At 44.3% G+C, this 26,080-nt stretch overlaps 1 protein-coding gene across 9 annotated transcripts in view; it reads right to left on the reverse strand.

Moving 5' to 3' along the window:
- Positions 1–26,080, reverse strand: part of Tjp1 (tight junction protein 1) — a 326,594-nt gene that overhangs the window by 199,164 nt on the left and 101,350 nt on the right. For 6 of the 9 annotated variants that reach the window (XM_034494537.2, XM_034494529.2, XM_034494561.2 and 3 more), the window contains exon 3: positions 8,699–8,831. In XM_034494537.2, coding sequence (XP_034350428.1) covers positions 8,699–8,831 — 133 coding nt within the window. Of the gene's footprint in view, positions 1–8,698; positions 8,832–22,713; positions 22,764–23,963; positions 24,171–26,080 lie in introns of those variants that run through there. The other 3 variants (XM_034494570.2, XM_034494554.2, XM_076935368.1) reach the window with 2 other exon arrangements.

The following is a 26,080-nucleotide window of genomic DNA, read 5'->3' on the forward strand; positions in this document are numbered from 1 at the left end:
CACTGGAAGCTTGGATGACAAGGACACCCAGGGATGAGGGAAGACATGGGACCAATCTGTCCCAGACAGACGTGCTCACAGAGCTAAGGGAAAGACAACTGCAGCTATCATGACTCTGTATTGGGGGTCACCTGGCCATATACTTTCTCTCAAAGTATATCCATACTTCTTTTGACTTCTTAAACTGAACACAATCTGGTCACATTTTGCACAAATTGTAATTATATACCTCCAACTCACTCATGCAACATAAAATTTTAGTAAAGCCACATAGTGTGGGCAGACTTGAAATTATAAGGTCTTTTCAGATTAAAAGTGTCAAGAACATCCTAATTTCTACCTGGTGGACAGAGCAAACCGTCTACACTACCTAAGACCTGTCGATACTGCTGGCTCATGATTTCTGACTCCCATGGGAGAATCAGTCTCACAATGACATGGATCTGGACGGATGCAGAGGCCTCAGAAATGCATCTCTGTCTTGAAGTGGCATGACACCAATTCCACTTCACCCCGCCTATGATTTAGCTTTTCTCGTCTGGTCCTTAAGGGTTGTATTCATAGGTAGACCAGACACCACCAGTCACCAACGAATGTCTGTTTCCTCCTTCCGGAGTCTGTTAGCCCTACCAGCCCTCCAGGACTAAAAACTAGCACTCCCATGCCCTTACTCCACCCTCATGAGGAAACACTTGCTAGCCTACCTCAAGTGGCTAGTGCACCATCAGCCAAAGATGCTCACACCTGAGCAATATTCATGTGTCCCCATACCAACAGGCATTTTCCAGCCTTAAAGATCATTGCAGCCAGATGGGGGCTGGAGAGATGACTCAGCAGTATGAAGTACTAGCTGTTCTTCCAGAGGACCTGGGTTCAATTTCCAGCACTCATGCAGCTCAAGACTATAACACCAGTTCCAGGGGCTCTGACACCCTCACACAGACGTGCAATATAGGCAAAACACTGATGCACATAAAATAGATGAATCTTCAAACAAACAAGCAAAACAAAAAAGATTACTGCAGGCATTAGCCACAGATTTTCAGGCTTTACTCTTGGTCAAAAGATCAAGGTCAACAAAATAATACACCAGTAGTTGCAGACTGGTCCAAAAAATGGCCACTGAGATTGGGAAGGGAACTGAGAACCGGGATGGAGACCTTTCTGTAATGTGAGAGCCAGACAGCTGTCAAGCCCTCCAATAGCTTCTAAGCGGATAGAGCTGTGCCAAGTGCTGTAAGAAAGTGCACATGGCTCACCAGCCCTGAAACACCCAGAACTGACCTCTGGAACATGAGATACTGACTGTCCTTATTATGGAGAAGGTTTGAGTCAGTGTTCTGCTAACTGGAAGCAGGGTGTTCACACTTTCTAAAAATGCAAGAAGCCTGGTCCGCTGTGAGCTCCCCCAATCACCTCTACTACACCTGCACCCCAGCCCTGGAAATGCTATCCTACCTCTCCTGCCTCTACACCTCCATCTCCACCATCTCTCCCATCACCGGAGCACTCACCTTTACCACCTTCACCACTTACGGCTCTCCCACCACTTCTGCCTCTTACATCACCAATACAGTCCACCACCATCACTTCCACCTTTTCTACTGCAAAAACACCCAGTGCCTCTGCCTCTGCTACTTCCATCTCTTTCATCACTAAAGTGCTCCAACTCCATCTTTGCCACGGATGTGTTCTACACACAACACCACCGCCGCCGCCACCCTGACACTCTTCCCCCATCGCCAACAGCACACGCTCACCACAGCAGACTCAGATTCATGGCATCCACCCTCACCACCTCCTCCACCAAAGCACTCCGAGACCATCACTACTGACTACTGCTACTATCACCAAAGGAAGCCACCTCCTCCATCTTCTTCACCAGCCTTCATCTCTGTCACACGCAGAACATCCACCTCTACCTCCTTCCCACCATTGATCGTCTCCACGTCCACCACATTCTATTCCCACCACTGCCTCTTCCACACCCACCTACACCAAGACACTCCCCCTGCCACTTTCAGCTTCTCCACCAACCCAGCATTCCATATCTACCACCTTCCTCACCATCATCAACAGTTCTTCCTGCATCTCCACCGTCGCCATGGTAATCTACCTTCAATTCTTTTACTACCAAACAGCTCTGTCCCTGCTATCATACTGTCTTAGTTAAGGTTTCCATTTGCTGTGACAAAACACCATGACAATGATAAAGCAAGTTGGGGAGGAACGGGTTTATTTAGCTTTGACTTCCACATTGCTGTTCACCAGGGAAGGAAGTCAGGACAGGAACTCAAGCAGAGCAGGAACCTGGCGGCAGGAGCTGATGCAGAGGTCGTGGAGGGGTGCTGCTTACTGGCTTGCTCCCAACGGCTTGCTCACCCTGCTTTCTTATGGAACCTAAGGACCACCACCAGCTCAGGGATGGCACTATTCACCATAGGCTGGGCCCTCCCCCATTGATCACTAATTGAGAAAATGCCTTTCCGAGAGATCTCATGGAGGCATTTTCTGAACTGAGGCTCCTTCCTCTATGATGACTCTAGCTTATGTCACGGTGACATACAAAACTAGCCAGGACACATACTAACACTGCTTTGGTCTCCTCTACCAGCATAGCTGACCATCTCACCAACATTACCAGTTACATCTCCAGTACAACTTCTACCCCTCCACTCTATATGGCCTGCCTCCCCTCCCCTCATCACCACTGCTACTAAATCTCCCTGTAGGTACCACATCCTCCTGGACGACCCCATCTCTACATCCTGTTTCCACCACCACTCCAGCATTGCCAGCATAACCGTCGCCACCTGCATTACACTTCCAGTGTCATCTCCATCACGACATCCTCGCCTGCCATCTCCACCTCCAATTAATTCTACTGTTCTTGTCCTTTACCATGCAGAAAACGTTGTGTATGATTTTTTTCATGTCAGTAGAAAAATGAAGAAGGGAATCTATGGCTACATCAACAAAAGAAGCAAATGTTGTAAGTTTATGCTACTGAGTAGCTTTCCCACAAATCGAATAAACGGCATCCAGCAGGCTCTGTTCCCTAGTTTAGACTTTAAGGAGAAAGTCTGATCAAGAAGAGATGTGAGATTTCAAGCAAAGTTTTCCCCTCAACCCCCTTTAAAATTCTTTACATATTTAGAATGGAAGAGAGCAGAAGGCACAGAGGTGAAAATGTAGCCTGCACCCTCTGCATAGGCAGCATCTCCGGAGAGAATGGAGTAGCTAAGAATGTAAGCAATCCAAGAGCAAATACTCATTCCTCATACTGTCTGTGGTGGGCTCAATAAATATGACCCCCACAGGTCCATAGAGAGTGGCACTATTAAGAGGTGTGACTTTGTTGGAGACGGTGTGGCCTTGTTGGACAAAATGTGTTTCAGTCACTCCCTTCTGCTTGCCAATACGGATGTAGACCTCTCAGCTCCTTCACCAGCACGTCTGCCTGCAAAGCTGCCATGCTTCCTGCCATGATGATAAGGGAGTGGACCTCTGAAACTGATAGCCAGCCCCAATTAAGTAAAGGCAATTCGGGCTGGAGAAATGGCTCATCGGTTAAGAGCATTGACTGCTCTTCCAGAGATCCTGAGTTCAATTCCCAGCAACCACATGGTGGCTCACAACCATCTGTAATGGGATCTGATGCCCTCTTCTAGTGTGTCTAAAGGCAGCAACAGTGTACTCACATAAATAAAATAAATAAATCTTAAAAAAAATAAAATAAAAAAAAGAGATTTATAAAAAAAAAAAAAGTAAAGGCAATTCCTTTATAAGAGTTGCCGTGATCATGGTGTCTGCGACAAAACCCTAAGACACTGTCTCCCTCCACACTGTTACTCCCACCCTCAGCATCCATGGGATATTTGTTCTAGGAGTGTATGATTGCAGCAAACCAAGGATACACAAGTCCCTTATAAAACCTGGCATAGCAGACATCATACACATACACTCCTATATACACTTCAAATCCTCTCCAGACCACTTACCTAATAGAGTCTAAATGATATAGAAACAGTTGTTTACTATATTGTTTGGGTAAGAATGACAAGAAACAGTATATGTGTCTGGGTGTGGTGGCACATGCCTTTTATTCTAGTGCTTGGATCTCCATGAGTTTGAGACTAGCCTAGAATACAAAGAAAGTTACAGGCCATCTCAGATTGTATAGTAAGACTCTATCTCAAAAAAAAAAAAAACTTAAAAAAGAGAAAGGAAGGAAGGAAGGAGGAAAGAAAGAAAGAAAAAAGAGAGAAAGTGAGAGAGAGAAAAGAAGAAAGAAAGAAAGGAAGGAAGAAAGAAAGGAAGGAAGGAAGAAAGAAAGGAAGGAAGAAAGGAAGGAAGGAAGAAAGAAAGAAAGGAAGGAAGGAAGGAAGGAAGGAAGGAAGGAAGGAAGAAAGAAAGAGAGTACATTTCTGGTACAGATGCAAGTGTTTTTTCAAATACTTCTGACCCACAGTTGGCTGATTTAGAGGAAACCAAATACACAGAGAGAAGAGGACTATTAATCACTCTAGCATCCCCAAGGGGGAGGAGTGGGGTAAGAACCATGGAGCATTAAATGTTGAAGAAGGTTCAGATCTTCTAGGAAAAGACATCTACAGAATAAACTTGTTCAGCTCCGGACTGGCCTGGCAAGATTTTACCAGTGTCTCTGGACACAGTGTCAAGAACCAGAAAGACTGGGTGAGTCCAGGCCCCTCAGTGCACCATGACGATGATCAAGTATGCCACAGGGTTTACAGAATAAGCTGCGATGCCAGTCCCACTTAATCCCCACAGAGAAAGCTGAGACAACTGCTTCTCCCCGGGACTGAAATGGCACCAATCAGAGTCTGGGAAGAAGGCCAGCTCTCAGCTGGATCCTGGGGCTTCTGGGCCAGGAACAGGACCTTGAGGCTTCCGTGATAGGGCTCTCCTTCCAGCTACACTTGATGTGTTTTCCAAGCACAGTTAAGATGTAATTTTTCCTTAGACAGATTTGCAAAAGTTAAAAATCAAATGTAAAAAGTTGCTAGCTTATGAACCTAGTTTTTCTATTTTTTCTTTTGTCTGTTGTCTGTCTTTCCTCCTCATCCTCCTCCCTCTTCCTCCCTCCTCCTCCCTCCTCCTCCTCCTCCCTCCTCCTCCTCCTCCCTCCTCCTCCTCCCTCCTCCTCCTCCTCCTCCCTCCCCCCTCCTCCTCCTCTTCTTCCTCCTCCTCTTCTTCTTCTCTTTTGTAGCCCTGGCTGTCTTGGATTGATCTATATACCAAGCTAGCCTAGAACTCAGAAATCTTCCTACCTCTACCTTCTGATTGCTTGAATTAAAGGGACGCACTACCACACCCAACTTCTATTTAACCTCAGTAGTAGGCATTTAAGCCATGTATTTATATAAATCTTAAAAATGGTATCTAATAAGACAAAACTGTTGGCTTTTGTGAATTAGAACCCTGATAATGAGATACTAATAACTATTTCCCAGAGTAAGGCATATCCACTCCTACCCAGTGGACACTCTTAGAGGTCTTTACCAGGCACCCTTCCTTTAGGCTCTGAGGTGCAGTCAGGCAGCAGCTTCCTCTTCAATAAAGACTTCTACCTTGGAGAGAAGTTTAGTAAGATATAGGATGTACTAAGAGTAGGTTAAAACATTCCATCTCACAGGAACTCCATCAAGTTCTCTGGATATAAACAACTCCACAGCTTTAGGAAGTTCCTAAAATTTACCAGGTTCACTAAGCTCCTCCTTCCTCAAACATATGTAAGCTATAAAGACTGTTGAGAGATACTCTCAGACAAGATAAGCTGTCTAGAAGAGGTTCAGACTAGCCTAAAAGAGACAATCCCCAACCTGTTGAGCTGCCTGCAAGTGGTGCAGAGACAATTGTATTTTAGCCTCTAAAATGCCAACGATTCTATACTTAGACATTATAGTATTAAGTTTCAAGTCTTATGGTAGAAAGTAGAAGTAGCCAAACTACTAAACTCTTGTGTTTTTGTTTTTTACATATGTATTGATTTTCTACAAATGGGACAAATTTAGTATAAAACATGTAACAATCTATACATGTTAAAAGAGTAAAATAAATATGTCACGGCTCATTATCAGTATGGAAAGAAAGAAAATAAATCCAAAGACTCCCATTGGTTACAGTCACAAGACTTTGTAACTATATTCCCATAAGTGAAGGAACAGAGAGAAGGAACAAAGTGGGCCATAGTCCACCATTCTTCAGGGCAAAGGAAGAAACACAAAGTCAAGAGCACACCTACTTCTGGTCCAGAGCAGCCATTTCCAGTTCTGTAACAGTGTTACAATGCCTGCCTTTCCAGAAGGCTCTGACATTTCACCTCTAACGTGAAATCCTGCATCAAAGATTTCCCAAAAGAAGGAGATTAACCCTGCAGAAGACGATCACTCTGGATGGTGCTGTCTTATTCCTTTCTTGATCATCACCCACCCAGATTATGGCTGGATCAAGGCAAGAGGCAAATTATCAGCAATTTAAAACCTCATTAATAATTACAGGGAAAAGGTAACTATATTTGAGCCTGGTTTTTCCTGATCATTTAAATATGCATCTCTATTTGTGGGAAATATTCCCAACATGAGAACTTAAAACTTTCTGAGCACTGACGTAAGATTCTAAGGCAGCGGTTCCCAAGCTTCCTAAGGCTGCAGCCCTTTAATACAGTTCCTCATGTTGTGGTGACTCCCAACCATAAAATTATAATCATTGCTACTTTATAACATTAATTTAGCTACTATATGAACTGTAATGTAAATATTTTTGGACAGAGGTTCGACAAAGGGGTTATGATCCACAGGGTGACAACTGCTGACCTAGGGTGTAAACCTCAAATTTGAACTCACAGGACACGTTATAACCAAAATATAAATTCACTACAACACTGAATAGAATCATCGTCAAAACCTGTGTAAAAATGTTTATGAAGCACAAATGATTTTTTTTGGACTTGGGGCCAATTCCCAGGATAGCTCATTATGGATATGTAAATATGCCAAGATCCCAAACCATCCCAAACCACCCCAGTCCAACCCACACCGGCTCCCAAGCATGTCAGAGAAGTGACGAACAGTATCAGGAATCCCCTCCCTGACACCTTCGCAATTTAAGAAAGAGCCGCTTCTTTTTGAACCAGAATGGTTGCTTCAGCAAGGAAACGTAGTTTACCGTGTACCAGACGCATCAGCTAACATCACACACCGGCAGCAATGACGCTGAACACCACACAAAGAGCCTGCACCACCTCAACTTCCACTCTTAAACGCCAGCAGGTAACTCCAATCCGTCTCTCAGAGTAGTGGTCTTTCTCTCCTGAGCACGAAGCTCTTCATGTTGAAGCACATGTATGTTTTCTACAATCACCCTCGATGTCAGAGCTCTGGCGCTGTTTCCTGGTTAGTCATAAATGTTTTCTCACCAGCTTCACTTTACCTTATTACGTCTGTGTTGCAAAAGGTGGTCATGAGCAGTTTTAAGTAAAATAAATAAAACAGTATTTCAATAAAATAATTACTAAAACTAAACAAATTTTGAAAGTAAATAATAAATGCAGCGATCATGTTTAGAGTTCCTGTTTTCATCAATGATAAAGAGACACAAATGCCATATCCCCCAGATACAGGGTTTTGTGTCTCAGGCTAGATTCTAATCCCCATTTTGATATAGTTTATGGAATAATCATCAGCAGAATTTTTATGATTGGAAACTTTCCTGATCAGAACTCAAGAGGAAGAGACGAGAACTATTACACTCCTAACTATCCACGAACCTGCAAATGAGTCCTGTGACACAGAATATTCTAGTGTTCCCGTGGTAGCATTGCAGCATCACTTTGAGTTGGATGGAGCCTAAAACGCCAGAGTTTCTCCAAAACCACATGGGAATTCATCAGGTGAAAACTTGTCATGTGTCCGGCAAGGAATATGACCATCAGTGCTGGTCCCTTGAAACTGAAGGCGCCACCATTAACTGAGCCGAGACTCGAGTCTGCCTCTGTTAGGAAATTTGGTGTTTGGTGCTTGGAGTTAATCAGACGCTCACATTACCATTTAATTGAATGTGAACTAGACTGTCATAGCAATTTACATCAACAGTCTATCTGGTATTTTTTCCTTTCTACTTGTGTGATATGTGTGCATGCATGCGTGTGTACATTTGTGTAGGCACATCTGTGTGTGGGTGGGCATGTACATGTGGGTCCAGGGTTTACTCAAGAGTCATCCTCAGTTACTCTTCAGCTTCATTCAATGAGGCAGAGTCTCTAAATCAAGTCCAGAGCTCGCTAATACTAGTCTGTATGCTCTGGGCATCATCCTGAGGCTGCAGTGACGGGACATTTACATGAGATCTAGGATCCGAAGTACAGTCTTCAGGCTTGTGTGGTAGCACGGTAACCACTGAGCCATCTCCCCCTCCCAGCCCCTCAAATTATTTACTTATTTTTCTGGAATGTTCAGAACTTTCATCTTTGCAGAGGAATCTTCATTATGAACCATTTATTCTAAAAGGTATCATACAGCTACTAGTTAGGAAAGCATTTTCATTGGCGACCTGGTAGGTATACCATTTAAAGAATAAATTGACACAGAACAAGCTCGCTGCATTTGTAAGAAAAATATGATAATAAAATTTTCATTTTTTTGAAAGATAAGAAAAGCATAGCCAGTCCACTTACAGTGAGTTCACAGAAGTCGATACTATCAAGGCTTTTGCTTCGATGTAGTCTCCCTTTAATTCGTCTTAGAGAAGGTTTTCCTTGGCTGACATTGGAAGTAGCACCATGGGGGTTTTCAGAGGATGGAGTTACCCTGCAAGAAAGGGGGAGATGCTTAAAGAGACAGGTTTACATGTGAACATGAGTCTACTTGCAGGTTGCTATGGAAATGCCAGACACTTGTTTTTTCTTTCCAAGATTCACATCCTATCAAATACTATTTCTGAACGTTTCTCAGCAGCTAACTAGTTTAGCAATTTTCTTGACGGAGTTCAAATATTTCAGACTTAAGATTCAGAAAAAGTCGATTCTATATCCACCCTTTGGTTATAGAATCAGTTCAGTGCAGGCTGGTGCTTCCTGGGGAACTCGCAGGCATCTGCTTCCCTCTGGGCAGTGATTTATGGAGCACTTAGTCCAGTGCCTGGCACATCTGGGACAAGTCAGCTGTCACTGTGCACACACAGATAACACTTAGCAGGCTTTTGTTAAGCATGGACAAGGCTTATTTAACCATACCTTACAAGTGTAAACATGAGTCAATACTTAATTCAGCATGATCACGGAGTTAGAAAAACAGATTTTAAAAATCAGCAAAAAAAAAAAAAAAAAAAAAAAAAAAGGAAGAAGGAAAAAAAACAAAGTGTCCATAGAATGCATCTTAGGACCTATGTTCTTATGTCAAAAGCCCAAGACTGCCAGACACTGTTTCTGAATCTCTGCTGGCAGTAGCATGAGGTAATTGGCTAGAGAAGTTGCCTAGCACCTGCAGGGAAATGGCTCATTGCTGTCTGACGGAGGCAGTGAGCCAGACAAAGCAATAGGACTGTCTGAGAATGGGTTATGAAAGCCACTTGCTTATTTTATGATGGCATCTCCTACTGTAATACAGTCCAAACTCACACATTAACCTTTGTGACACGTTCGTGTTTTTACGCTTCAAATGCTGTCTGAAAGGGTGTCTCCTCAATGTATCTCTCTTTAAAAGACACATAGTTTGGAGTGATAGCAAATATTTAAATAGTTTTAATTTGAGGCAGGGAGACTAGGTTTTGCTACACAGCCTAGGCTGGCCCATAACTCAACCCCCTCCTGCCTGAGCATCTTTCCCCTGTGCTGGTATTATAGGCATGCACCACCCTGTCTGATGCAGATGCTGCCGTTGCCAGATGCTTTCTTTATTAGTAAGACAGTAAGTATTAAAACAGCCAAGAACACCTGCAATTTAGAATGAAAGGGATGTACATATATAGATATAATATGTGAAAAGTACAGAATAATTTGAGAATGGAAGGTGGAAGTTATCCCCTTTCCCCTTACCTCAAACCTCCATCTCTCTTCTAAACATACTGTGATCACCAGTTCTTCACACAATCTCCAAAGCAAGGTGTACGGTTATTGGTTGGTTTTTTTTTTTTTTTTTTTTTTTTTTTTTTTTTTTTTTGGTTTTTTTTGGTCTGTCCATCCTTCCTTCTGTCCTTCCTTCCTTCCTTCCTTCCTTCCTTCCTTCCTTCCTTCCTTCCTTCCTTCTTTTTTCTCCACCCACCCCCGCCCCGCCTCGTGTGTGTGTGTGTGTGTTTAGGTGTTGGGCTTTTTTTTTTTTTTCCTTTTTTTTTTTTGAGACAGGGTTTTTCTGTGCTAACAGCACTGTCTGACCTGGAATTTGCTTAGTAGTTAGTAGATCAGGCTGGCCTCGAATCCACAGAGTTATGCCTACCACTGCCTCCCCAGTGCAGGGATTAAAGGTGGATGCCACCATGCCTAGCTATGTGTTATCTCTTTTTATAATTTATTAGTAAGGTGACCAAATTGTTTTTTTTACTGTACTGTATTTTTTTCACTCAATAGACTGAAACTATTCCCATAATAAGCCATAGAGAACCATTTCTCCGATCTTAAAAACTAAATAGTATTTCCTATGTAGATGTAACACTATTTATTAATGTACCCCCCCGTTGATGGGAATTCAGTTTCCAATGCATTCTATTTAACCATAAGGTATGAACATCTCTGACATTTGCATACAAATGCAACCTTCACTAAAGAAAGAGTCCTTGGAGGGCAATGCAGGTGCAGGGTGGGAGTTCTCTACGTGTAGCAGGCGCAGCTACCTAAAGGCCTTGCTGATGTGTGTGTCCCTCAGTGGTGTGGAGGAGCACCCGCTCAGAATCTTTAAGGAGCACAGGAACTCCATCACTCTGTTGGCTTAAAGCCCAACTTCTCTGTGGTCCTTGTGATTTTGTATTGCTGAACTACTGATTTCTGTAAAAAGATCTGTTGCAAAATTTCCCACCACAAACACCGCCTTTTCAGTTGATCTTTACGTATCTGCCAGCTTTTGTTTTACATATTTCAAATGCTTTTACCGCCTTAGCATGAGACTCAGATCTTAGGGATTTAGTCACACAAAGTCTCTATGCCAATGACACCTTTTACTTTATTCTGTTTTTATGACAATTTCTGCCATCTGTGTCTTAAGCTTTACCTGTTTCTAGTTTATGTTTTTTTGCATACCTACATTTTCTATCTTCCCAAATAGTCTTCCTTTTCTCTTATGTTGTATCTCTAACTCCTGACATGAAGTTAGAGTGTCTACCAACATGATATGAGTTCATTTGCCCTTAGATGGGTCCTGATCTACTTAGATGTATTCCTGCCATCTTGTCTTATAGATTTTCAAGTAAATATTTTCTTCCTTATTTTTCTGCTTGATTAGTAATGACTGGGCTTTCTCTGATCCTTGCTTCTTTGGGATTTCATACTGTTTCCACGTAGTAATAGTTTAAAGTTACATTAGGGTAACTCTAATGGTAGCTGGCTGACTGTAAACACACATGCACAAACATACTCACATATGCTGGATTCCCTACAGACATTAAAATCAATTCTAGAAAATGGCGAAATAGTCGTACGTAATTTATGTGCATTTTCCACCAAACCGAAATCATTCCAGATCATTTATAATACCTGATACAATGCAAATGTCACATAAGGAATTGTAACGCTGCTCTCTGGGGAATAAGTACAAAGATAATATCGGCATATTCTCACCCACAGTAGGTAGAACCTGTACATACGGAATACAGCATTTCAAGGTCTGACTATATAGTTAAACTCACCTTCTCTCCCACGAGCAGGTCCACTAGCAGCCTCACGTGCTTCTCTGTAATAATTAGCCTTACGCCTCCTCGCTCCACTTCCACACCACCCTGAGCTCTGAACAGCTGGCAGGTTTCCTATCCATGGACCCTTCTTCTGCTTTCTCTAGCTTATTCCCCCAGCAGTTGGTCATCTGACCATTCTCTTTTCTATTGACAAGCAAGATTTAAACTTCACAATCATCCAGACATCATTATCGCAGTGCTCCTTCTCACGCTTTCTCCACTGTCTTCTCTCTCCTCAGGGACCTGCTAGTCCCGGAGTCCGGGTTACTTCTACTTGTACCAGGCCGTCCTTTCCTGCTACAGTACTCATTGTGCCTGCACTCAGTGACTAACAGAGACGCAGGACTTGCTGCTGGGAGGTTTGTGGGAAAACATTTTGGGTCAAGAAACTTGGCAGATCCCTTAGAGACAGCTTCAACTGTGGCCAAGTCTGGCAGCTACTATCACAAACAGAAAAGGGGAAGAGACCACCAACTTGGGACATCACACTAAGTGGCTCCAGTTCTTTCTCCACTCTATCCCAGGGTTCGTCCTCAAGCCTGACACACAGCTGTGCCCTGGACAGTGGCTCTATAAAACTTTTCTCTTGGTACAGAATCTCGCTTACTAATCACATGTCAGAGTTCTCAGAATGCTAGTTCACAGAGGACACTCTTGACTGTTTATTCAGACTGTCATTAATTCGATTTTAATGAGTGTTTACATTTTTGATGAATTTCTTTTAAATCCTCCTTCCAGTTTAGTTCCCCAAGTACAAATTCGATAAGGTCATGCTTGGGATTCTCAACATGTGAAGAAGCACACCTCGAAGCTCCATTGTCTTCCCTGCAGTCAAAGTCCTTCCCAGAACAATGAAGGGCTTTACTCACAGGGAAACACTTCAGGACATTGGAGTGGGCAAGGACTTTCTTGGACAAGACATCAAAAGCACAGGAAACAAACCCGAAAATAAACAAATGGGATTACATCAAACTAAACAACTTCTGAACAGGGAACAAGCAACAACGGAGAGGCAGCCTACAGGGGGAGAAGAGCTGCCGTCCAAAGTGTATAAGGAACTTCAAGACCCCAGCAGCAAACAAGAAAATATTCTAATTTAAAGAATGGGCAGTTGTGTGCAGTGGGTGACTACAGGTCACAGCTCCTTAAATTGTGGATCAAAACCCCACATGAGGTCATATAACTTATGGGCATAGGAAATTTTGGCAAAACTGAACATTATGTGGTCATGGAAAATTTTGGCAACAATAAAAAGTTTCCGTTCAGGCAAGATTCAAAACTTAATTCAAAATCAAAGGTAATGTTGCAGGCCGCACTCGCCTGGGTTGTATTGTGAATTCACTACAGTGTTAGTTCTGAACACAACAACATACAAACTTTGATGGCTTGTGCCAGGATGCCAGGGAACACTGGTGAGTGCCGCCTGCAGCACCAGCTCACATTCAAAACCACCACACAGGATTCACTGCACACTGCACTTTTTACTGGAGATACGTTGTCTGCTCTTACAGAAACACGATATACATTTCTATACATAAAACAGACAATATTTTCCTGCTGTCAGTCTTTAACATGTAAGTATCAAATTAGCATATCTTTGGATTTTGCTGGGTTAGAATGTTTGGTTTTAAAAATTGCTCTATGGCCCAGTGTGGCGGTGCATGCCTTTAGTCTTGGCACTTGGAAAGCAGAGGCAGGCAGATTTCTATGAGTTCTAGGCCACCCTGGTTTAGATAGTGAGTTCCAGGACAACCAGGAATATGTAGAGAAACCCTGTCTGAAAAATACATACATACATACATACATACATACTATACACACACACCTATATACATAAACAAAAATTGTTCTTTGAATTGCTGATTTGAGTTCAGGGAAAAAACTGTTAAATGAATTTTGGCTTGGGATTATGATAAATTTTGCAACAATTTCTGAAATGGCCCTAAACATACCTGTACCATTTTATATTTGTGAAAAGTAGCACTCTCAGGATTGATTATCAAATCAAGGTGCTGACCAGATCTGAAACAGGGTGAAGGTGCTAAGCTATGCAGCACAAATTTTCAGCAAAGATTGAATTCTCCGTGTAAAGTAAACAAGCCTGTCCCTCTCCCTATGCAAACTGGCTTCAATCTAATGAATAACAAAATTACATGTATACTAAATAATTGTTTTAAAATAAGTTTTTAATAACTTATTATCATTGAAATATTATGTGAATACCTATTTTGTATGCCTATAGAGCTGAGGTCACTTAAAATTATCCTGGTTAAAAAGGATTTAGAAGTAGAAAACATTTAAGAAGCCCTACCAAAGAAAATGATGTATTTTAATATTTCAAAATATCTAGAAGAAAGGACAGTGAATATTTTTATCATAAAGAAATAAATTTGGGAGGAGATGTATGTATACAGGTTTATCCTGATTTAGTGCTATGTAATGTACATGCGTACTGAACATTATGTGAAACCCCATAAATATGTATAATTTTAATTTAATATCCTAATTTAGAATACACTTAAATTTAAAAAGAATTAATAAGGCATTATAAAAAAAAATCTACAACCCAACTTATCTTTTTATATCTTGTGGACTAGTTACATGGGCTAACTACATTTTAGGAAATTAATATAAATATAATACCACCTATTTTTGGGTAAAGAAATCTGTGGATTTTTCCCAAAGTTTTTTGACATCTCTCTTAGAAAACCATACAATTGTCTCTTTTTCCCAAACCTGTAAGCCTAAAACTTAAAGCTTGCTGTGAAATTTATATCCAGTTGTAAGTGGCTAGCATGTATAATGTTTATCTGAGATGATTCAGTGAAATACAGAGAACAAGGAGGAAGCAAAACAAAAAAAATTATAAATATGATCAGAGAAATGGAACTACCCCCATAGGTCCACCAGAGTCACCATACACCGGGTGGTCATTGGCTCACCTTGGCCAGAGACTCCCAAGAACATGGCATTTTATCTGAGTCTAAGCAGACTCCTGTTCAGGAGGACCATTAATTTAAAAGCTCTAACTACAACTCTGAAGATTAGACACCAGTTGCTAAAAGGCAGAAGGTTTGGTATAAACTCCTCCCTCTTTGGTGGGGAATAAGAATGAATGGTGACCCAGGTAGTAACGGAAAATGTTAACTCCAGGGCATGGCGAAGTGATCAGTACTTCTAGCACAGGTGAGATACTGCTTCTCTTCTTCCTCATTTTCTCTGTTCGTCAATGATGGTCTTACAGAGCTGTGTGCGTGGTCGACTTTCTGTTGGACACTTGGTAATATTCTAATGAGAACTGGCAGCCTAAATTGTCTAAAGAAAATGGCCCCCATAGGCTCACAGGGAGGAGCACTATTAGGAGGTGTGGCCTTGTGGGGGGAAGTGTGGTGTTCACGTTCTGCTGCCTTCAGATCAAGAGGCAGAACTCAGCTCCTTCTCCAGCTTCCCACCATGACAATGGGCTAAACCTCTGAAGCTGCAAGCCAGCCCCAGTTAAGTGTTTTCCTTTACAAGAGTTGCTGTGGTCATGGTGTCTCTTCATAGCAATAAAACCCTATGACAAGACCCATGTAAGGACAAACAAACACAGTTTCACTTGACATGGAATAAACTCAATAAAATCAATCTCTGCCCCCTCCACAAGTTCATCTCTCTCTTTCCTCCCTCCTTCCTCCCTCTTTCCTTTCCAAGGTTCTTCTCCTTTCTCTGACCCCAGTATTATGGAGCTCAACCTAGTAATTCAGACTCTCAAGGACAGTTCCAGAAATACTCAAAGGAACTGCTTTTGTTGACAGGGACGAATATGTCTAAGTACCTTTTATAACTTATCTTAAATTAAGGAGAAATTAATGACCAATTTACAAGAAAGTTGTTCTTTTCCAAATCCTAAATTTCATTAGCTATAAAAGTTAAGAGTGTTGTCTCAGTAGGAGTACTATACACAGAACTAAAGCAGGACAGCTGGACTATGGTGTAAGTACAGACAGGACTAACACAAGGACAGAATGACACTAGGGTCTGATCCTTTACATCTTCTGGAGTAGCTGTGTGACTCTGGACAACGGTTTAAATCCTTCAAAATCTCAGTTTCCAGTGGGGTTTGGTGGTTCACACCTATAACTCCAGCATGGAAGACTGAGACAGGGGGACTACTCTGTGTAGTGAGTTCCAAGCTAGCCTGGACTTCAGGGTAAGAGAGCTGAGTGTAGTGAGTGGGGAAGGGGAAGTCTCTCTCTTCATTTTCCTCTAATTTTCTTATGGAACCACATTTTCTTCTTGGGTGTAGCCAATGTGCCCACAAGGCAAGACCCCAGGCCCCTTGCGTTTGACTCCCTGTTTCCAACGTAGCCCTATTCCTGGCTTCTGGTTCCCCATTTGCTGTATTTACTGACCTTGATAGGTTAGGTGTGGTCTATACTGGAGGCTCCACTATCTTAGCTGCAGAGGAGGGAAACATGGATGCTCCGCCTGCTGGCCGTGAAGGGTAATGCAGTCTGCTTCCTAGTAAAGGTTCTCATTTGGGGGATAGCTGGCTCCCGCCCAGACCTTATTATCAACACAGTAAATGGTTTACCATTTCCTTCTAGTTCCTGTGTGTGCAATCTCCTGGCTGAGGCCACCAGGGAAAAGTAAACACCAATCTCGTCCTATCAATCATGTCACACCTGATGCTGCAACCCCCTGGCTGTCTGTTGGCTGCTATCCATATGCAGTCCTGGAAACTTGTGGCATGGGCCAGTGAAGTTCTGTAAGTCCCCCAGGAAACTGAAATCTCACTCTTTTCAGATACACAGCGACGCAAAAGACCTCTCTGACACTGTGCACAGCCTCTCCCAGGCCCTTCCCTCGGCTGGAATGTCTTTCTGCTCCCCATCCAGGAGGCCAAATGTGTCCAGGAGTCTCTGGTCTTCACTCAACGTGTGCGAATTAGGAGCTTTGCTCACTGCCATTCCTGACCACACCCCACATAGTACAAGCAACTTCCAAGCCGCTCTGCCTCACCCCTTTCCGGTTTTCAGTATAACAGAACTTAGTAACAATGAAGACTTGGGCCAAATAAATAAATAAGATGGTAAAAATGAAGCAGTTACATTAGAAGAAAATTACTCACAAAGATTAGCACTAACCACGCTGCAAGATACTAATGTAGGGGCTAAAGAGATGTCTCCAGAGTTAACAGCATTTGTTACTCTTGCAGAGAATCAGGGTTTGGTTCCCAGCACCTACTTGGTGGTTCACAACCGTCCACAGCTCCAGTTCCAGAGGATCCAAAACCCTCTGTGCCTTCCACTCCAGTTACAAGGCACACATACAGTACGCATACATACAATGCAGGCAATATGCTCGTGCACACAAAATAGTAAAATGAATAGGCCATGAGCAAGCACCAGCCATAACGGACTCAAGGCAATGCTAGTGGATGGTAGTGCAGCACTGTTTGCTGCAAAGGGAAATTCTGAACAAAGGTGTGGAAAGAGGAGGCCTGAGGTGCTGAGAGCAGAGCGGCAGCTAGCTTGTACATGACACTAACCTTTATGAGGACATTTCACTAAGGTAGTAAAGGACGGATGAGATGGCTTAGCCAGCAAAGCCCAAGTGGATATACCTAAGTTCAGTCCCAGTGACCCTGGTGGGATGAAAGAACTGGCTCCTGCAAACGACATTCTGACTTCCACACCCATGTCACACTACACACATGAATGCACTACACACACAAACACACACACACAGAGGCATGTGCTACACATGCACGCACACACATGAATAAATAGATGTCATTAAAATATTTTTAAAGGTAGTGAACTTTCTCTGTCGTTTATAGTTATCAGACTAGAGAAGCCCCAATAATTCATCCATGTAATGGATTAATAATAACTAGTTATTCGTTACATTTGTGAAAAGGACCATGTCCATAATTTGCTTATTTAAAAACTGTGTGAAAGGCCCCACTGCTGAAGGCACAATGCCCTTCAGTCAGGGCTCAGAGACCCCTGAGCTGGAACTGACCTGGAAGCCCCCTCCCCGACAATCGTAGTGCCAGAGGGCACTATGCAAGCTGCCAACAGGAGGCAACCAACAGTCCTACCCAGCTAAGATGCCCATGAACCACGTCAGTGACCAGTGTACTGCAAGAACCCTCAGGGTGCAGTAGTGGCAGGCACACCTCAGTGGTGACCAACAGATCTTTAATTAGACTTAAGGCCACTCAATAACGGAGAAGCCACGCCTGGTACTGGAAACCTAGCCAACTACACGGCCCTAGTGAGGGCATGGTTACTGGAGAAGAATTTACAACTACTAATTTATTAAACCAGAATAATCCCTAGCAATAATCTATACGTATCTGTCCTTATACTTACAGAGAAGTACAGTCTTCATACACGCACGCCATTGAGGAAACTATTCTGTCAATAGACAGAAAACCACAGACAATGTAAATGTGGACTTGTAGAGCCAAGCCCCAGTGGAGATGTCTGCAAAATGCTACTGCACTTAAGGCCTAGGGAGCATATTGTACAAGAGGGCCAGACAGACCCGGAGGATCAGGGAGTTTGCTGTGAGATTGTAATACCAGAAGCTATACCAATGAAGTCTCACCAACACGACTGCCCAAATGTGAGCAGAACAAAGACAACACCAATGGACGTGCCAAACTTGACAGGGAAAAATCCCTCAATGGCTCAATCCTACTCAAAGACCTATAGGCAACTGAGGAGAGCTGGGAGAGAGAAGGTGGTCTTCCTCAGGGAAGAGCACAACCATTGGTTGTGTACTGTCATGGGGTCAGTCCTGCAGGAAAACCTTGGCGACGCAACAGTGTGCCATGAACCAGCGCTGGAAAAAGACTATTCTACAAGGCACTTCCCGGTTCCTCTGCATCTATTCTCAGCCATTCTCTTTTTCCCAAGCTGCATTTTTCCTGCTCAAGTGTCTTTCTAATCCCAATAACCAGCGTGAAACTCCTGTTAATGACTTCGTTTGTAAAATGGAGAAAGAAAGAAAGAAAGAAAGAAAGAAAGAAAGAAAGAAAGAAAGAAAAACTGGAACCTGCCTCACAGAGGTAGCTAAATGAAATGACAGGGTGCTTGGGAAGTACTCCCACTAGGTCTACAGGGAGTGACTGAAACAGCAGTTCTTACCATCCTCCATTACGTGGAGGCTGCCGAAACGAGCACATTGAGACTATGTAACTTCCGACAACCATCCAAGTAAATTGAGCAGGGGACAGTGTGCAGGGATCCAGCTGGCTCTGTCCCTCCCTAAAGTCAGTGTAAGCACTCCTTGAAGCAGTTGGTGTCAAAACTTAAGACTGTTGAAAATAAAATTATCAGGAAAACATTTGTCACATTCCACATAAAAATAGATTAGGGTAATTATTATTTGGGCCTGCAGAAAAAAAAATTCACCTTATTTAGAAAAAACAGTGACTGCAAATGTAATCAAGTTGAAGTTCTTAAGATGAGAGAGCATCCTGGATTACCCAGATGGGCCCTGAATCCGGCGATGCATATTTGTAAAGGACAGAAGAGGAAGCAAGGGACACTGAGCCAAAGGCCATGTGCTACCAGAGCTAGAGACAGGAGTAACATGCCATGGAGAACACCTGGGCCACCATAAATAGGAAGAACAAGGGAAGGCCAATCCAGAGCCATCCGGGGTACCTAGACCTTGACTTGGGACTCATAGTCCTTGTTCTCAGGGTCCTAGGAAATACAATGGTGGTCCCCAAAGAAAGAGAGCTAGACACAGAAATATACATCTATCTGGGGCAGGGGGCAGGCTCCAGCAGTTCCAAAACCGTTGTGTTAAGCACCTTTCAGTCTCTGTGACAAACACCTGGAGAAAACAATCTCAAAGGTGGGGAAGTCTTCCTTGGGCTGTGTGTTTCAGAGGCATTTAGGCCATCTGCTGACTCCTTGTTTCTGGGCTTAGGAGCAGAAACATCATTGTGAGAGAGAGAAAAAAAAGCTGCCCACCATATTGAGAAGACAGAATAAAATCAGCTAACACACAGAGGCTGGGGACAAGATAAAGTCTCCAGGGACATGCCACACTGACCTTTAAGTCACCCTCTGCTCTCTGCCCTGGACATTTCCATCCATACCCAATCACACCTTCAAATGATGAGTCCGGCCACAGAGGAGTCCACAGATGGGGTTAGAGACCTTATGATCCATTCACCTGCCAATGATTACCTCCAGCAACTGGGCTGGCAGAGCAGACCTTCAGAAGTGATAGGGAGGAAGGGTACTTCATGCTCTAACCACAACAGCAGCAACAACGGTCCTGAACAGATCACTGAAAACATCCCCACTTCCGGTTTCTAGGATACAAGAGGAAGGGATGAGCTGGGAAGAGGTTCCTCCGGTGTGAGGCTGTTTGGGTTTCCATCTCAATCGATGGACAGATCCAACAATCCCTCTGCAGAACCAGGAAGAAAAACAGGAGACACCACACAAAGGAAAGCCGAGAGCCAACAACACCCAAAGTAGGCTGAAGTGTGGGAACAAAGCATGAGATCACCCTACTCTGTCCTTCCAGCCTGCATAAGCTTTGCAGGCAGGAGGTCTTTTTTACACATAACATAATCATTCAAAGACAGAGAGGGAGGAGAGAGAGAGAGAGAGAGAGAGAGAGAGAGAGAGAGAGAGAGAGAGGAGAAAGGGAGGAGAGAAGGGGAGAGAAAGGAACATTACACATTTTCAGAAATATCTTGGCACAAATCTTCATATATGCAGATTTTATAGTACAGACTCACATGATGTAAGTGAGCAGATACCACCGGTGCCTTCCAAAGTCTGGCTATACTGCTGGAATCTGCAGTAGGTTCCTACACACAGCTCTGAAGCTGGGACCTGGCCTGTCCCAGCGCAACACTGTAACATTTAACAGGGCCACTCCCCAAACTCTCTAGGCAATTGCTACATGACCCTGACAAGATGAAATGTTATCTAGAAGAAAATTCCGGAGAAAAACAAATAGATACACAAGTTGGGCAGCACAATATTTTCCAATTTAAAAAGGGGGTGAGGCAGTGAGATGGCTCTGTTCTCACATGCCCTTTCCCCCTGTGTTCCTCATTGTTTTCTTTTGTCCCTTACAGACTCTCACCAATGGATGCGGTGCCCACCTGAATAAGAACCGCCAAGCCTGATGATCTGAGTTTGACTCCTGGAACCCACAAATGGAAGGAGAGAAGCCACTCACACACATGTGGTATAGACCACACATCCCACCCACACTACACCACACACAAAATAAATAAATGTGGGGGAAAAAAGAATTATATGTCTGTTTCAGAAGAGATTATGTTCTTTAGTCTGTCACTGTGGAAATAAGACGAGCCTTTGCAAACTAGCATTAGATAGAAACGAAATGGCTTTTTAACATGGAGAAGCTGATATGAAATGTAGCAGCTTTTTTTGTGGGCCGTCTCTTAATACGATGGTTTTATTCCAGGCCTTGATTCACTCTTGGCCTCCAATGTGAATTCCTGGAGTACAAAAATTACCTGGATTTTATTTCCTTGAGTCCTGTCTACATAGACTCCGTGTCTATGAAGGGACTGTGCCTTCAGAAGCAGCCCTCCAAATGATGAAAGAGAATAAATCTCATTGAATGCTGGTGTGCGTGCCTAGCAGCTTCTCCATTAGCCCATATCAAGCATCAAGAAAATGATTTCCTTCAACTTCCTCCCTAGCTGTGCATGAGTAAGAATCGATTTATTAGGCTGGGGATGCAGCTGAGGGGAAAATGCCTTGCCTAGCATGTGTGTGGTTCTAGGTGTGAGTCTCAGCACTGCTTCCCAAAGAATCCACATATTTATTCAACTAACACTTATTGAGAATACTATTTGGGGCCCCGAGAGTATCTGCAGGAGATTTAGCAATGGGTTAAATAGAGAAAAGCCTTCCTCTGTGCAATTTATATTCCAGTTGAGAGACAGAGAATCTACTTGAAAAATCAGTAAGATATAGAGTTGGTTCTGTCAGTTAAATGCATAGTTGCAGGCTGGAGGAACTGGTAGTGTTGACATCTTTCCCGCTATGTGCCAACAATACAGCCAAGAGTGACCTACTTGTTTGATGACTATGTGTGTCTCCAAGCCCAATGATCCCCTTGGGGACAAACACCTTTATATCCAATGAGCCATCTTGCCAGTTGTTTTGTTTTGTTGAGACAGGGTCTCAGTTTGGCCTTGAACTCAAGATATTCTTGCCTCAGTTTCCTAAGAGATGGAATTATGGGCACTCACTACCCTGCGCTGCCTAAGAATGACCCATTCTTCGTTTATTTACAACCCCCCCCCCAAAAAAAACCCAAAGCCAACCAACCAAACAAACAAACAAACAAAAAAAAAAACCAAACCATCTTTCACAGATATATTTCTTTTTTAGTGCTTGGCTCAAGCCCAGGTTGTTGCACGTGCTAGGCGAACACTCCTCTGCTGAGCCACGCCCCCTTTTCCCCAAGGACACCTCCTGTTTGTTTGTTTGTTTGTAGACAGGGTTTCTCTGTGAAGCCCTGGCTATCTTGGAACTCCCTCAGAACACCAGGCTGGCCTCAAACTCAGAGAGATCTGCCTGCCTTTGCCTCCTGAGTGCTGGAACTAAAGGCCTATGCCACCAACGCCCAGCCACCAAGAACACATCTTAATTCAACTGTTGCCAGACTCACCAATCTGGTGAGTCTATGTGCTGTCCTTGGCTGGTTAGCAAGTGTAAATGCCCTTTTCAAAATAAGTTTGTTTTTTACCAAATGGGGGAGGACGATGGAAGATGCAACATTTCCCAAGCCTGTGTTACTCACCCAGGCACAGCTGTTGGAACAGGCTGGTTTGACATTAGAGCTGATCTTTGTAACACTGTGAGAGAGATAACAAGAGTCTCTGCTTACCCACGGAGTAACAAGCACGACAATAACTTACTGAAGGTCACACTGTGAGTGGCACAGGGGAAAGCTGAACTCTGTGGCCACAGTTAATAGTCTTTCCTTCACTACTGACCACTATTGGAATTGTTCTTTTAAAAAAACCCATTTCCTCGATGGACCAACCCAGATAGACTTTGAAACATTGTTTCAGGTTTTCTATAGCAGAAGTTACTTCTCCACTTCACAAAAGATACTTTGGGTATCTCTACTCAGGAATATATTACCCTATAGTCAATAGAATTGAACATTTAAATAAAATATTCATATCCTATGTTGAGCACTAACTACTAATTTTCAAATTAAAAAGGTTGTTGACTCTCACAATTACTGGTTCCAGACTTCTATGCCCACCCCACTACTTTTCCTTTCTTGTTTCTTTTGTAGGTAAATCTTAAGCCTACCTCTCCAGCCAGTGGAATGTCCAGGTTGCCCTGGGATCCCATATAGCATATCTGGATGTTAATACAACATACAACCTACAGGATAAACGACCGTGCGAACCAGATCTGGATAATTCCTAGACATTTTCACTTGATGGTGTTCTTTGCAATTACCTCCATAACAGCTTCCAGGTTGGAGGAAGCAGAAATCGTGCAGATAAAATGACAGTCCACAACAAAGCGACGCTAACATCACAACTTCCTCCCCTTAGCGTGGGAACGGCTCATCTTTTACTATGTGCCCAACAGCAGAGCAGGTGCATTGGGGGGAAATAACAGAAGACGCACAGACAGACAAGGACCAATGGATTGCAGGGCTACGTCGCGGTCTGCTGCAGAGCTCGGCGGCTGCGTGCAATTCCCAGCCAGCACTCGCCGGCGCCCAGGAGAAGGAGAGCCGGAGCGAGGCCGGGATGCGGGGCGCAGGGTCCCAGATGCTCCCTCCCCGCGCGCTCTCGGAGCCGCCCGCAGGAGCGCGGCGCGCGGCCCGGGCGCTGGGCGATGGCTGCTCCACCAGCTCTGCGCGCCCCATCGCTGCCAGGCCCCGAGCCCCCGCCCTAGTCCCGCGCCCCTGTACCTATACGCGCTCTCCGGCCCTGCCCCCAAATCCCCAGCACCCCTGTCCCTGCCGCGCGCCACTGGTATCCCCATTTCCCCCGTCCGCGCGCCCCAGCCCCGAGTCCTTACCACAGCTTCCTCTTGAGCGGCAGGAGGCTGCCGCGGTTGGACGGGGTGACGCCGATGGCCATCTGCAGCACCGTCAGGTATTTCTGGTACTTCATCTTGTCCCCGCTCCGCTCGCGGGCAGGGCCCCGCCGCCGCCGCCGCCGCCGCAGACACAACCCCTCCAAGCGCCGCATAGATCAGCTCTGGGCCATCCGCCGCCCCGCCGCGCGCCCCGCTCCCGCTCCTGCCGCCGTGCGTGGCCCGCTCGCGCCGCCGTGCGTGGCCCGGTACCGCCGCCGTGCGCGCCCTCCGCCCGCTCTCCGCCGCCCGGCGCGAGCTCGGCACCGCTGCGCACCGGCGGCGGGCGCGGCCTGGAGGCGGCGCTAAGCGAGCCTTGCAACACGCAGGTCCGCACCCCACGAGCCTCAGTTTCCCCGAGGGGGTTGACAGCCTATTTGCAGTTGATTATGACCGCAAAGAATCTCAGAGCAGAAAAAAAATGTACATGATTAGCACTTGGTGGTTTGTCTTTTATAAGGTGTTTTGTTTTCTGCCTGGATGTGACTGACGATTTTATATTTCTGCACAGTGTGTTGCATATATGTTATACGGGGCGCAGCCCTCATGCACATAGTAGTTCTGGATAGTGGAAATATAGAGTTGGCAAAAGTACCTCAATAATCAGTTGTGAAAAGTTAAGATTGTTCCATGACCTTTAAACTTACTGTGGAACTAATATAATAAAAAGGGAATATTGTGGGACCAATAAAATAGGGAAAGGGGGGAAAAGTAGACAACAGATGCATTTTACACTATGATTTTAAATACTGCAGGTATAAGAATTACAAGCAACTAGGCAAGCAACAGGCCTACAATCTATCTCCTCTGTGGATCCAAAGTCCCCCTAGAAGGGAATGGAGCTGGTGCGGCAGCTTAGTAGGTCAAGTGCTTGAAACATGGGGACCCAAGTTCCATCCCCAGCACTCCTGTAAAAAATGGGACTTGTCAGCAAGTCTTCCAAATCAGTGAGACACACTCCCCCCTCCCCGCGCCTCCATCCCAGTGCCCCCCCCCCAACAACCCCCCCACCCCTCCCGTCTAAAGGAAGGTAGACAACGGTTTGAGGAAAACACTTGATATCCACCTCTGGCCACTACATGGTCCCCACAAGCATGTACACCCAAAAAGGCACAATATTGCTAGCACCTTGAGCTGTACTTGGCCGCTAGGACATTGTGGACTCACACGGTGCCTTTTCTGTGCTTTGGCGAGCTCTCGCATTATGATTGATTCCTATCAGCGTTCTATTACTTGGACTGCAACCATGAAGGATCTCAGAGGTCCTTTCGCGTAATTCTAGTTTTTGTTCATCATGTTTCCTCCACTACATCTTTATTCTTTTTGTCACATTTATGCGGCTTAGTTTTTGTCAAGTTAATTCAAAGAAGAGTGATCTGCCAAGAGAGAATCTCAACTGAGAGTCTCTGCCAGATTGGCCAGTCGACCTGGTCTGTCGGTGTGAGCATCTTCTCGAGTAAAGATTGCGATGGGAGGAGCTGGACCACTGTGGATGGTGCCACCTCTGGAAAGGTAGTCATGAAATAGAAAGCAGGCTGAGCAAGCAATTAGGAGCAAGCCTCATTCTTCCATTGGCTTCTGCTTCAGCTCCTGTCTCCAGGTTCCTGCCTTGAGTTCCTGCCCTGCCTTCCCTCAGTGAAGGACTGTGATGCAGAGCTGTAAACTTCAGCTCTTCCTCCCCACGTTGCTTTTGGTCAGTGTCTTACTTCAGAGATGCTGGAGCATACTCGTACAATGTTATTTCCTTCTGTTTCTGTTTCTGCTTGTTTCTTATTTGAGACAGCATCTTACTCTGTTGTCCAAACTGATTTTGAACTCATGTCAATCCTCCTGCCTCAGCCTCCAAGTGATGGGATTAAAGGTATATGCTACCAGACCTGGCTTCACCTCACTCTCTCTACTTCAGTTTCTATGTTCCTCCATCACTCTGAGGTTTTGATGGCCCACGAGTATGGAAGCAAACGAAGACACTCCAGGATCAGCTCTGAGGAGACAGATCAACCTTATTCAGGGTGAATCAAGAATTATATAATTGTAGGGAAAGCGGTAAGAATATCCAG

This window comes from Arvicanthis niloticus, chromosome 1, assembly GCF_011762505.2.
Source record: "Arvicanthis niloticus isolate mArvNil1 chromosome 1, mArvNil1.pat.X, whole genome shotgun sequence".
Classification (NCBI taxonomy): Eukaryota; Metazoa; Chordata; class Mammalia; order Rodentia; family Muridae; genus Arvicanthis; species Arvicanthis niloticus.